This window comes from Lissotriton vulgaris, chromosome 1_1 (genome assembly GCF_964263255.1).
Source record: "Lissotriton vulgaris chromosome 1_1, aLisVul1.2, whole genome shotgun sequence".
Lineage (NCBI taxonomy): Eukaryota > Metazoa > Chordata > Amphibia > Caudata > Salamandridae > Lissotriton > Lissotriton vulgaris.
Genome location: NC_141685.1, coordinates 978,687,005 through 978,700,848, shown reverse-complemented (window position 1 = coordinate 978,700,848; position 13,844 = coordinate 978,687,005). Strand labels below are relative to the sequence as shown.

Genomic DNA, 13,844 nt, shown 5'->3' with positions numbered 1-13,844 from the left:
CTTGTGCATGAAGACCAATGCCCTCTCATGGCAGTTGTTCACCTCTTCAAACCCAGGGTCAATCGCACACCGTGCCTTCACCTGTTTCCGGCGCTGTTTCAAGTAGTTGTACCATAACTTGTAGCTAGAAATGAAAAAAGAAAGTCAGTGAGAAGTTGCCTCTCTGGCTAGCCCTATTCTTTGGAGAACATGCTTGTATAATGCTCTGCTTATGGAGAATGCCCAATGTTCTTTGCCCAGCTCTCCTTTTCTGGGTCAGATGCCTCTTTTTCCACAGCCACTGAAGCATATATGCCAGATTATCAATACCAGTTGCTATACTGGTTCCTTTTCTGCAAAACACATTGACATTTCTATACTTACTTTCATTTGCTCTCCTTAAAGACCTTTGGTGATTACAATATAGAACAATATACATTTCCCTGAGGAGTATTTACATTGCTGTGCATTTTACCTCCTGGCAATTGATCTGTTTGAATATAAAGTGAAAGAGCAGTGGTGCCCTTGCTCATTTGACAAAGTGCACCGATGGACTTTTTCCTCTGTCAATGTGCATCAGTAGCAGTCTCATGACAGCTGAGACACATAGAAAATAAGAAGCCGATCAGCATGCAAACATTATTTCAGGAATTCAGTAGAAAAACATATTTCAGGAAAAAGACAAGCATAGCAGCTGGAAGCAAAGCACTGCGAAAGTGAATAGATCAGCTACAGATAAATGCCATCTTCTTTTTTCTACCTACTTTAGATGCAAGCCTCCATAGCTGTAAAGCCAAGAAAGTAATTTTTCATATGGAGAAAATGTTATACTTTGTTATCCGCATTAGTATAGCAGGCGCCATTTTTGGATGTCTGTCAGATTTCTCATTGATGAGATCATGAGGTTAAGATGGCATGATTTTACTAGCGGTGAACATCAAACTGTTTGGTGTATTATCTAACAATGACAAGGCAGAATGGCTGTGACATTAAATTAGCGCAGCAAGGTTAAAAGGTTGTCCACTGCCCAGTATGAATGTTAGTGCTGCTAATGGCATGCTGCCAGATATAAAGCTGGAGATATACAGGACACATGCGTGCGGTAAGCTTAAGCTCACATCTAACGATTGTGCGAGATAACATTTTGTGACCAGCATGGTGAGCAGATGGGGTAGCAAATTCTGCCCTGCTATTATGCTTTGGTGCAAGAAGGAAACTGGGTTTTTGTTGCAGTAGCTCCCCCCACACGTTTTGCCTGGTATTTGATGCAACTTTAAATGGAGTGCACTGGGTTTCTGCTAACCTGGTCCTCAGTGCCAGTGTTCCTTCACCAAAACAAGTTAAGTGGTCAACTGATCCCCAATGGCCAGACCTTTAACACCTCTAAGTCCCAAGTAAGTGGTACCCCAGGTACCTACGGCATAGGTACTAAAGAGGGTCCCTATGAGCTGCAGCATATTGTGTGCCACTCTAAGGGACCCAGCACCAAACTAAGGCAGACTGCCACTGTAGGCTGCATGCAAGGTGCTTTAAAAAGTAAAAACACAACAAGGCACACACCTTGTGTGCCATGTCCCCTAACAATGAATGGAATATTTGTAAGTCGCCCCCCACAGCAGGCTTTACAGCATGTATTATATTACATGTGAGGATATATGTGCACGAGCATATATGCCCCTGTGCTGGCTAGTTCCATTACTAACAGTGCATGTGACAGGGAAGCCATCTTAAGGTATTTAATGGGCACTGTTCAAAACGAGTTTCCCAGCTACAAAATTGCTTCACTGAAACCCATTGTCAGAAATGGGGGTCTCTAGTTGGCAGTGGCTGGCCACAGTCCAAGTAGGGACCCTTCTTCCTAAGTCAGATTAAGGGGGCTCCACCCTTTGATAACCCCTGCTCAACCCTGTGGTAACGTAGCACGTGCAGCTAGGCTTATCTCAGAGGCAGTGTGTAAAGCATTTATGATCATACACAGTAACACAATGAAGGACACTACAAAGGGACACCACACAAGTAGTTTTAAAAAATAAATATCTTTATATATTATATATAGACTTAACACAAGACCAATAACGGTAAAAATCCACAATACTGAAAAAGGGGGGTATTCTTGAAAAGCTGGAAAAAGACTTCAAAGTGTTCAAATAGGGGTTCAGTTCAAAGCAGGGGTCTCTGCGACCCTTTTACTTACTGAGTACCTGGATTTCCTAGCAAAACAAGCAAAATGTCGCAAATGAGCTGTAGCGATGATTTTCCCGGCGATGCGTTGAATCCTTGCCGCAAGGGAGGATGATGAGCTGATCCTGTTGTGTGTGCGCTCTTGTTGCGATGAAAGAAAATGGCGCCCTGCAAGGGAGCGACGAACCAGGTGCGATGCGAGGATAATGGCGGACGCACTGCGCCCGCTCTGCGATGTCGTGATGCGATGATCTCGATGCGATGAGCCAGTGTTAGCGAGCCTTTGAAAAGCCTCCAAACGTGTGATGCCATGATCTCTGGGGTTAGCGAGCACTTTGTGGCCCGCAAGCGTGCAATGAGATGATCTTTGGTCTCTCGGCGGCAGCAGCGCGATGATTTTTCTTAAGCTCTTCAGCTGCGGCGACTTGCAAACGGGCGTAAGCGGCGATTTCAGCACTCTCTTTTCTAAAGTAGAACTAGAGGCCCTGGAACTCACAGGAGCCTCACCTGCAGATAGAAATCCTCGCTGGGAGGAATCAGGAGGCTGGTCGGGGAGTCAGATGGGCCTGTGACTTCAGCAGGAGGCTAGCTCTCTTCTAGCCCTTGGGGTGATTGCTTAGCAAAAATAAAAAAGTCTCTCAAAAGTCCTTTTCTAACTTCTTCCAAGTCCAAGGGGAACTACTGCAGGCCAATCCAAGAAACAGCACACAAGCACAAGGACAGTCCTCTCCTACAGATTTCATCAGTAAAACGGTCAGAGGTTCCTCTTGACATCCAGGAGCAATACAAATTGTAGGGATGGGGCACAGATATTTATACCCCAAAAGTCTTTGTCCTCAAAAGTCACTAGCCACTGAACCCTGCCAAAACCAGTTCTGCTCAGGCATGGAGCACTTTGTTTACCAGGCTGCATCCTTCCTTTCAGAAAAAGGGGGTCTGCCATCAGACGCATAGTAGGAGGTGGAGCCAGCATTCACCTTGCCAGGCACAGCCCTATTCAGGTCAAGGAGCTACCACTCCCCAGTACTCAATGCAGATCTCTCTATTCAACCCAGGTCTGACTCAGCCTGCCTTGCCCCTTTAAACCCAGACATCCAATACACATAACAGCAGAGCACACTGGAAGTCTTAGGCAAGAAAATACCCACTTTCAAAAAGTGGTATTTTCAAACACAGAATGTTAAAACCAACTTCACTAAAAGATGTATTTTATCATTCTGATTTCAGGCATACTAAACTGGAATTGCTACCATGTTCCTTGAGTCAGATAGGACTATAAGATGTAATAACCAGTCTGCCCATTATAAATGGAGAATAGGTAGCCTTGCAGCAGTGAAAACCAAAATGGAGGGTAATTCACTACCAGGCCATGTCCTACCTTACACACTCAACGCACCTACCATAGGGGTGACCAACAGGATGCCAAGGGAAGGTTCAGGGGCTGGGTAGTGTGGGCACTTCACAGCCAAGATGGCAGTTCTGGACTGCACGCAGACACTGCAGTGGCAGATCTGAGGTACACTTTACAAGCTGCTTCCGTGGGTGATGCAAACCAGGGCTGCAGGCCCACCAGCAGCATTTGGGTTACCAGCCCTGGGCACACAAGGGCCACACTACTAGGGACTTACAGGTAAACCAAATAAGCCAATCAGGGATATACCAATTAACAGTCATATTTACACAGGGAGAGCATATGCACTTTAGCACTGATCAGCAGTGGTATAAAACCAACAACAGGTCATAAAAAATACAAGAGGAAGGAAAAAAGTTTAGGGATGACCCTGCAAAAAGAGCCATTTCCAACACCCATGGTGTTGGATATCAAACACCTCGTATTAATCAACCCACACTGATTCCAGTGATGAATTTATTAATGCATACTCCCTGAGCACACCTTAGTGGTAATCCTAGCAAACCTACCAACCTCTAGTGTATTGGCTGACTTCTCCTGTCTAGCCTGCCACCACAGATGTATTTCTGTGATGGCAGGAATAACCTTGGTATCTAAATTCACATAAAAATAAGTGTTATTTTTGTAAGTTGGTGTCAGATTTCTTCATTGAGTGAATGTCTCACTTACTGTTGTTGTGTGTTCAATAAAAGCTTAGCACTACCCTCTGATAAGAATGACTGCTTGTCCACAATAGCACAAAAGAGAGCATTTCGGTTCAGGGCTGGTATGGAAACTGAACTGGCCCTGGCAAACTGCTTGATAGTTGTCCCCCCCCCCCCCCCCCCCGGGGAGGGGTAGCGGCTGAGCTTTTTGCTAGGGCCGGTTTCGGCCGTTTTTGTTACTGGGGGCCGTTATTGCTGGCTCCTGGTAACAAAAACGGCCCCCCAGGGGCACAAAACCAGCCCTCACCCTGGCGGCCCACCGGGAAAACACAAACGGGGCCAGCCCGGGCGTAGCGGGCACCATGTGTTATCAATTGTGCCTCTGTAAATCAGTTGGGGTTTGCCTGGACTCTTTACACAGTGTACCTCATTTTAGTTCACTACATAAAGAGCCAGCTTCCTACAGTGTTGAGCTGCTGAACTGGAGATTCTGTTATAAGCTGACAAAAGTTTTTTTGCGCTGTCAACGCATTGCCAAATATTTGGATCTGGTGTTCCACTATGCACCCGAGGTTAGCTAGAGGACCGTGTAATGTTTTCTGATGGATATTGTGCACTGTGGAAATATAGTCAACGAAGGAAAAATGATAAACGGTTGCAGGAGGAACGGGGTGTTCTATTGCAGAGTCAATTGCCTTTTTAAATATGAATCTTAATTATATTTTATGTAGAAATGACAAATATTGGCACTTGAAATAAAAATTACATAACATTCAGTTTGAACTAATATTAAAATATAAAATTAAACTATATCACCACTCATTAGTAAGTCTGTTTGAAAATATTTTCTATCTTTATGAGAACAATACTTTCTGCTAAAATGAAAGTAAAGTATGGAAGAGTATTTTCTAAATGTATTGTTCAATTTCTTCTATATTTCAATTAGCTTTAGGCATTAAAATCCAGATACTTGAAGACGTGGCCTAAGCTGAGATGTCAAGGACATGTAGTCTTTAAGCTCCACTCCAGCAACACTGACTGCAGGTGCCAACGACCAGCCCTGGCAGTAATTTGATGCTGACGTGGAATGGTGGACAGGGATGACACAGCTGTGGAACACAAAGCCTGAAAAGACAGCTGGTGCCCGCGGCACAGATGAGGACAGAGTTCTTGAAGGAGCCCCAGACAACAAGCTGGCAGTCAGCTGAAGAGAGCTTGGTGGACTCACCACAGGATGGACAGACCACGAGCCCTAATCCTGATGACAAGTCGTCAGCAGCCGTGGGGGTTCCACATGGCATTCCAGCCTCAAGAGGCCTCTTGTTGGAGTTAGGTGCGAAATATGAGCAGCAGGAGAGGTCCAGGGCACTCAGGCCAAGTGAGGCCTAAAACCGCTGGACAGGAGCGCAAGGTACAGCAAGATGAGAGCGATGACCCACTTCCTAAGGAGCATGACAAGAATGGTGGGGCAAGGGCAATTTCCATTGCAATACAGTAAGGAGGGAGGGTGAGTCTCTTGGCCGGGGAAACCACAGGAAATGAGCAGGATCACATCTAAGGAGAGGGGTGGGTCACAGGCCCTACCCACTTACCCTATCACTGCTGAACTGAATGACTAAGTGCAACACACAGTATGGGCGAAGACCACCAGAGGGAATATTCTGGTCTGCAGGAACATGTGCTGCCCTAAGTGCAACATTGCACCCAGAATATTGCGACAGCTGGAGGCCAGCCTACTGATGGGACACATGGTATTCTGTTAGTAGGTGGGCCTGCTGCAAGGGCGTTAATATTTCATGCACCCCAGACAAGGGTGATAAACTAAGGAGGTGTTAAAGACACACACCCACACGAAGTTTACGTTTGCAGATGTACATTTATTCTAGATAACATCCAGTACCACCAACAGCTCCTTGCCAGGCTCCCACTCCAGTTTTAACTGTCATCATGAGCGGCTCCTCCATTAGAGCAGAGGGGCATCACCCCACTAAATACCACAGCCCCAGAAAATCTCCAGATATGAAAAATAAAATGGTAATAAAGTTAATTTATTACCAGTTTATTTTTCCCTAACCTGTCCCAGACCTAGTGTCAGGACAGGAAGGGGCCATTGCTGCTGAATGGCAGCAGCGGGAAGGAGCGGTTGGCTGTGCACCTAAAGTTAAAGTGCACATGTCCTTTTGGCAGGCTGTCTTGAGACGGCCAGCCAGACATGCGCACTTTAAACCTCTCTAACGCAGCTGTCTTACACAAATGGGTTAAGAGCAAGCACAGGTCTCCAGTGTCCTTGAGAGAATTGAGGGAGACAGATCCCTACAATCCTGACGATTCGCTCATGCTGGTTAACAGCATAAGAGTAGGGCCAGGACCGGAGCAAGGAAGACATGTTGTTGTGCAGCAAGCAAGGTAATTGACTATTTACTTTATTTATTGAAACCTTTGGTGAAAACAGGTCCTTCTGAAGTGATTATTCTTTTAAAAAACATATCCTTGCACGTGGCCTGAATTTAAACCACTTTCACATTGGAAGGTAGCACACACCCAATTACTTTGGCCTATTTCAGCAAACCTGCAGCACAGCCTGACAGGTGTTTGCCTTGTTTGTTGGCCACTAGTGAAATGTTAGGTTGATTCGAGAGCCACAACTGCTTGTAAAAGGACCTTTTGTAAACGAGATTTTAATGTGTGGAAATCTGTCATCTACATAGGGCATTTCTGATAAAAAAGAATGACTCCTATCGCTGGTTGACGTAGCATGAAATATCTCCCTGCTATCTTACTAGTAAAGTTTTGATTCCATTAACAACGAAGAGGCAAAGGCTATCACATTTGTTGCATCATTTTATCAGAATTGCAATTATGCATTTCATTGGTTTATGTTCTTGTGATTGTATCTGCACACACAACCACCACCCATTTGTCCACCCCCACCACTCTCCGTAGTTGTCAGCTGCCACTGACTGCCATAGCATGGAACTTTCAAGAACTAACTTTCCCTGTTACTTACATAGAATTCTGGTGTGCTGATGACATAGACACAGTATGACATTTTCCTTAGACCAGTGGTTCTTAACATTTTGACTTCTGTGAACACCCACTTAATACTGGAATACGGGGACCCCCACTAAATCATTATTGGAATCCAGAGATCCCTGCTGAACCCGGCTTAAGCTATTTCAAAGATTTTAACCTCAAAATAAAGCACAAAAGAACACAAACAAGTATTCATCAAAGACACAGATATACAAATGATTAAATGTTTTATCTAATTCACAAATATAAAAATTGTAAACTAAACTGAGGCCACACATCTTCCATTCACTATTCTGTTTGATGCATTTGCACTGCTTCCTCGAAGCAATCTGAGGAAACCAACTTAATTTTTAGCTTCCAATTTCAAATTCCTTTGCATTTAAGCAACCTTTCAGTATTTTCGATTGTACATTTTGCTTATTTATTAAATACACAGTATAAACCTGTTGATGTTATTTAGTTTTCTATTCAGTTGCGGACCCCCTGAGGAGCTACGGATCCCCAGATTCCCCAGACCACAGGTTAAGAACCATTGCCCTAGACCACAACAGAAGGACTGAGCTACATGACAGTGGGTAGAAGAAAGTTTTGTAGAAGCCATGCAAGCAACTACTTAATTGTCCCTGTCCCTGCAGTACAAGAACAGGTAGGTGCCAACCTGTGAGTGAAGTGGAAGTGAATTCAGTGAGGACACAGAGGCAAGGAAGATGTGCGAGGTAGTGATGGATGTGTTGGACATAAGCGGGGAAGGCCGGTGTGAAAGCAATACTAGCTTTAATTTATGATTTTTGGTTTAGGATTTCATGAGGATTGGAGTGGGAGGGGGTGGAGTTGCACATTAGATGCAGGAACTGTGTTAGGGCTGGGTGGGAGGAGAGATCGGTTGTTCACAGGAAGGGTAGCGACATGGAGGATGTCATACAGAGCAAAGGGCTGTGGATGGGCGAGCAGATCAACAAGGGTTATTTCACATGGGGACAGCAGGCTGTAACAAGCATTTGTAATGCAATAGGTCTCACATTAAGAAAGTTTGAGCTATTGGTATTGTAAATGACAAATGTTTTATTTATGTTTTGTTTTTTAAAATAGCGAAATTAATAGCTTTGTCATTTACAATGCCAATAGTTATAACTTTCGCAAATGTGACACCTATAGCATTTGTAATGCAATATGTGTTGTATTTACATGACTTACATGTATTGATATTACAAATAACAATGGCTTTTAATTTTTTTCCAATAATTAATACCTAAATAAAAGTTATTGTAATTTATAATGGCAATAGCTTAAAGTTTTGTGATTTACTTTTGTGAAGATTATGTTCAGTGCATTTAATTGTGACGATAATCCAAGAACAGAAGTGAAATTTTAACATCTTTTTGTTACATTTGTAATAAAGCTTTAAACATTGAGAGAACATATTTGAACCAGGTGTTGTTAAATGGTTGTACAGATTGATGCTGTGTGGTGTTGAGTGATGTGATGGCGAACGAGTGATGCTGTGGCGTTCAGTGGTGCTGTGGTAGTGCACAGAGATGTTGTGGTGCGGAGTGATGCTGTATGCTATGCTATGTTTTGTTTTGCTATCCTATGTTTTGTAATACTACGTTTTGCTATCCTATGCTTTGATTTGTTATGCTATGCTATGCTGTGCTTTGTTATGCTATGCTATGTTTTGTTATGCTATGCTTTGTTATACTATGTTTTGTTATGCTATGCTATATTTTGTTGTGTTTTATTATGCTATGCTTTGTTTTGCTATGCTGTTTTGTTAAGCTATGCTATGCTATGTTTTGTTGTGTTTGATATGCTATGTTTTGCTATGCTATTATATGTTTTGTTTTGCTATGCTATGTTTTGTTGTGTTAAGCTATGCTATGTTTTGCTATGCTATGCTTTGTTATGCTATCTTTTGTTATGCTATGCTATGTTTTTCTATCCTATGATTGTTTTGTTATGCTATGCTAAGTTTAGTTTTGCTATCCTATGCTTTGTTTTGTTACGCTATCCTATGCTTTGTTTTGTTACGATATGCTATGTTTTGTTGTGTTTTGCTATGCTATGTTTTGTTATGCTATGTTTTGTTATGCTATGCTTTGTTATGCTATGCTTTGTTATGTTATGCTAAGCTTTGTTTTGTTATGCTATGTTGTGTTTTGTTATGCTATGCTGTGTTTTGTTGTATTTTGTTATGCTATTCTATGTTTTGCTATGCTTTGCAATGCTATGTTTTGTTATGTATGCTATGTTATGCTATGCTATGTTTTGTTGTGTTTTGCTATGTTTTGTTATGCTATGTTTTGTTATGTTATGTTTTGTTCTGCTATGTGTTGTGTTTTGTTATGCTAAGTTTTGTTATGTTTTGCTATGTTTTGTTATGCTGTTTTGTTTTGCTATCCCATGCTTTGTTTTGTTATGGTATGCTATGCTAGGTTTAGTTTTGCTACCCTATGCTTTGTTTTGTAATCTATGCTATGTTTTGTTGTGTTTTGTTATGATATGCTATGTTTTGTTGCGCTTTGCTATGCTTTGTTATGCTATGCTATGTTTTGTGGTGTTTTATTATGCTATGCTTTGGTTTGCTATGCTATGTCTTGTTATGCTATGTCTTGTTGTGCTATGTTGTGTTATGCTATGCTTTGTTATGCTATGTTTTGTTATGCTAAGCTTTGTTTTGTTATGCTATGCTATGTTGTGGTTTGTTATGCTGTTATGTTTTGTTATGTTTTGTTGTGTTTTGTTATGCTATGCTATGTTCTGCTATGCTTTGCAATGCTATGTTTTGTTATGTATGCTATGTTGTGTTGTATTGTGTTTTGTTATGCTATGCTATGTTTTGTTGTGTTTTGCTGTGTTTTGAATGCTATGCTTTGTTATGCCATGCTTTGTTTTATGTTATTCTATATTGTGTTCTGTTATGATATGTTTTGTTCTGCTATGTTTTGTTCTGTTATGTTATGCTATGCTATGTTTTGTTTTACTATGCTATGTTTTGTTTTGCTATGCTTTGTTATGTTATGCTATGCTTTGTTTTGTTATGCTATGCTTTGTTGTGTTTTGTTATGCTATGCTATGCTTTGTTGTGTTTTGCTATGCTATGTTTTGTTATATGTTTTGTTTTGCTATCCTATGCTTTGTTTTGTTATGCCATGCTATGTTTTGCTATCCTATGCTTTTTTGTTATGCTATGCTATGTTTTGTTATGCTATGCTGGTGAGGGTGTGTGTGGGTGTGTGTGGGTGGGTGAGGGTGGGTGAGGGGGTGTGAGGGGGTGTGAGGGTGTGTGAGGGTGTGTGAGGGTGAGGGTGTGTGAGGGTGTGAGGGGGGTGAGGGGTGTGAGGGGGGGGTGAGAGTGTGAGGGTGAGTGAGGGTGTGTGAGGGTGAGAGAGGGTGAGGGGGGTGAGGGGGTGTGAGGTGGTGAGGGGGGGTGAGGGGGTGTGAGGGGGTGTGAGGGGGGTGAGGTTGTGGGAGAGTGAGGGGGTGTGAGAGTGAGGGGGTGTGAGGGTGTGTGAGGGTGAGTGAGGGTATGTGAGGGTGAGTGAGGGTGTGTGAGGGTGAGGGTGTGTGAGGGTGTGAGGGTGAGGGGGTGTGAGGGTGAGGGTATGTGAGGGGAGGGTATGTGAGGGTGAGGGTATGTGAGGGTGAGGGGTGTGAGGGTGGGTGAGGGGGAGTGAGGGTGAGTGTGAGGGAGGTGAGGGGGTGTGAGGGGGTGAGAGGGTGAGTGAGGGTGTGTGAGGGTGAGGGTGTGTGAGGGTGGGTGAGGGTGTGAGAGTGAGGGGGTGTGAGGGTGAGGTGGTGTGTGAGGGTGTTTGAGGGGGTGAGCGTGGGTGAGTGAGGGTGAGTGAGGGTGTGTGAAGGTGGGTGTGTGAGGGTGTGTGAGGGTGAGAGGGTGTGTGAGGGTGAGAGGGTGTGTGAGGGTGTGAGGCTGGGAGGGGGAAGGGTGTGAGGGTGATGGTGTGTGGGGGTGAGGGTGAGTAAGGGTGAGAGGGGAGTGAGGGTGAGTGAGGGTATTTGAGGGTGAGAGGGTGTGAGGGTGAGAGGGTGTGAGGGTGAGGATGTGTGAAGGTGTGAGGGTGGGTGCGGCTGTGATGGTGAGTGAGGGTGGGTGAGATAGTAAGTGAGGGTAAGGGGGTGTGTGAGGGTGAGGGGTGTGTGAGGGTGAGGGGGTATGGGGGGGTGAGGGTGAGTGAGGGGGTGAGGGTGGGTGATGGTGTGAGGGTGGGTGATGGTGTGACTGTGGGTGGGTGAGAGGGTGTGAGGGTGAGCTGGTGTGAGGAGGTGAGTGAGGGTGTGAGGGTTGATGGAGCACCGCAAAGCTATGACGAATAACACAAAAAAATTGGTTTTCTACCTGATACACTTGGCCCGCGGAGAAATTTGCAAAAATTGGGTTAAATCTACTCCCCCAATTGAAATAGAATGGTTGATGTCAATAAAATACACTAATCAGTTGCATAGGTCACCTAAGAAAAAGCGTAATGATTTCTGGCTTCCTTATGAGAACTGGGTGAAACAATGTATTTAAATCTAGTCCAACGATTAGGCCTCTATACTATATTGCTCAATTACTCCTTTGGTGACTTCGCAGTAGATGGGTGAAAAGAAGTTTCCTATGGTTGGAGGTTAGTAAGCATGGTATAGAGCACGGGGTACTCCTATTACGTCCCGCGGGCCGCCAGAGGCCCGTCAAGTCTTCCCTGGCGGCCCGCGGACCTTGCAGACATTGTATCTGTGTTTTTTTTTAAATTGTGTCAGCAAACACCGCCGCAGCATCGTGAGACACTCTGCTCCCTGGGGGCCAGGCGATTCACAACAAAGACTCATTAGCAAGTAAATGGTCTTTTAAAGACCTGTGAGGTGTAGCTGTGTGTGTGTCTGGGAAGCTGAGGTGAGGTGACAGAGGGTGACAGACAGAGGGAGGAAGACAGAGGGAGGAAGACAGAGGGAGGGGAACAGAGGGAGGGAAACAGAGGGAGGGAAACAGAGGGAGGGAAACAGAGAGAGGGAAACAGAGGGAGGGAAACAGAGGGAGGGAAACAGAGGGAGGGAAACGGAGGGAGACAGAGGGAGGGAGACAGGGAGGGAGGGGGCGACAGAGGGAGGGGCTGACAGAGGGAGGGGCCGACAGAGGGAGGGGGCGACAGAGGGAGGGGGCGACAGAGGAAGGGAGCATCAGAAAGACAGGAGACAGAGGGAGACAGATAGAGAGATGGAGACAGACAGAGAGGGAGACAGACAGAGGGGGAGACAGACAGAGGGAAGGAGACAGAGAGGGAGGGAGACAGAAAGGGAGGGAGACAGAGGGAGGGAGAGAGAGGGAGGCAGAGGGAGGGAGGCAGAGGGAGACAGAGGGGGGATGGGAGGGAGACAGAGGGAGGGAGACAGAGAGAGGGAGACAGAGAGAGGGAGACAGAGGGAGGGAGACAGAGGGAGGGAGACAGAGGGAGGGAGACAGAGGGAGGGAGACAGAGGGAGGGAGACAGAGGGAGGGAGACAGAGGGAGGGAGACAGAGGGAGGGAGACAGAGGGAGGGAGACAAAGAGAGGGAGACGGAAAGAGGGAGACAGAGAGAGGGAGACAGAGAGAGGGAGACAGAGAGAGGGAGAGAGAGCGAGGCAGACAGAGAGGGAGGGAGACAGACAGAGGGAGACAGACGGAGGGAGACAGACGGAGGGAGACAGAGGGAGGGAGACAGAGGGAGGGGGAAACAGAGAAAGTGAGACAGAGGGAGGCACAGGGAGAGAGAGAGCGAGGCAGACAGAGGAGGGAGAAATTGGGAGGGAGACAGACTGAGGGCGACAGACAGAGGGCGACAGAGGGAGGAGGGAGACAGAGGGAGGAGGGCGACAGAGGGAGAAGGGCGACAGAGGGAGGAGAGCGACAGAGGGAGGAGGGCGACAGAGGGAGGTAGACAGACAGAGGGAGACACAGGGAGACAGAGAGAGTGGGAGAGGGAGACAGAGAGAGAAAGAGGGAGGGGGACAGAGAGAGAGAGAGAGAGAGAGAGAGAGAGAGAGAGAGAGAGAGAGAGAGAGAGAGAGAGAGAGAGAGAGAGAGAGAGAGAGAGAAAATAGAGAGAGAGAGAGATGTGTGTATGCCGGGTCTGGTGCCTCAGTGGACGAAGGCGTCCACTGCAGGGGCCTGTGTTCACCCTCATGGGCCCTCGGTCACAAACCACACTGTAAATTTGTCCCCCGAGAGAAAGTTTGTGAGTACCCATTGTATAGAGGGACCCAACGTCGGTGTGGAACAAAGATCGCTGTCTGGTGCAAATCAAAGGAAGGCCCTGGAGTACGATACACCATTGACTGGTAATCGAGGCTAATGAGGACTATAAATAAAAAAAAAATATTAAAAATAAACTATATTGAAATACATCAACAATTAGGCAAGCACATATTTTGTGTAATTCAGACGGGTCATGAAAACAAAGATTTTAATAGGATCAAAATAAATCAGATTACTTTACTAGGTGATGTCCAGATGAAATATTTGCACAAACCGGATTTCCAAACATTATCGTTAGTACTCTTTCTAGTTTTAGCATTTAAACTGCATGTCAGTGGGACGTTTTGAGGGAATTTCAAGGGAAAATG

General features: G+C 45.3%; 1 protein-coding gene across 1 annotated transcript in view; it reads right to left on the bottom strand.

Moving 5' to 3' along the window:
• Window positions 1–13,844, bottom strand: part of XAB2 (XPA binding protein 2) — a 183,961-nt gene that overhangs the window by 116,130 nt on the left and 53,987 nt on the right. Inside the window, exon 3 of the mRNA XM_086960386.1 lies at window positions 1–124. Within this exon, the coding sequence (XP_086816512.1) occupies window positions 1–124 (124 nt within the window). The remainder of the gene's footprint in view (window positions 125–13,844) is intronic.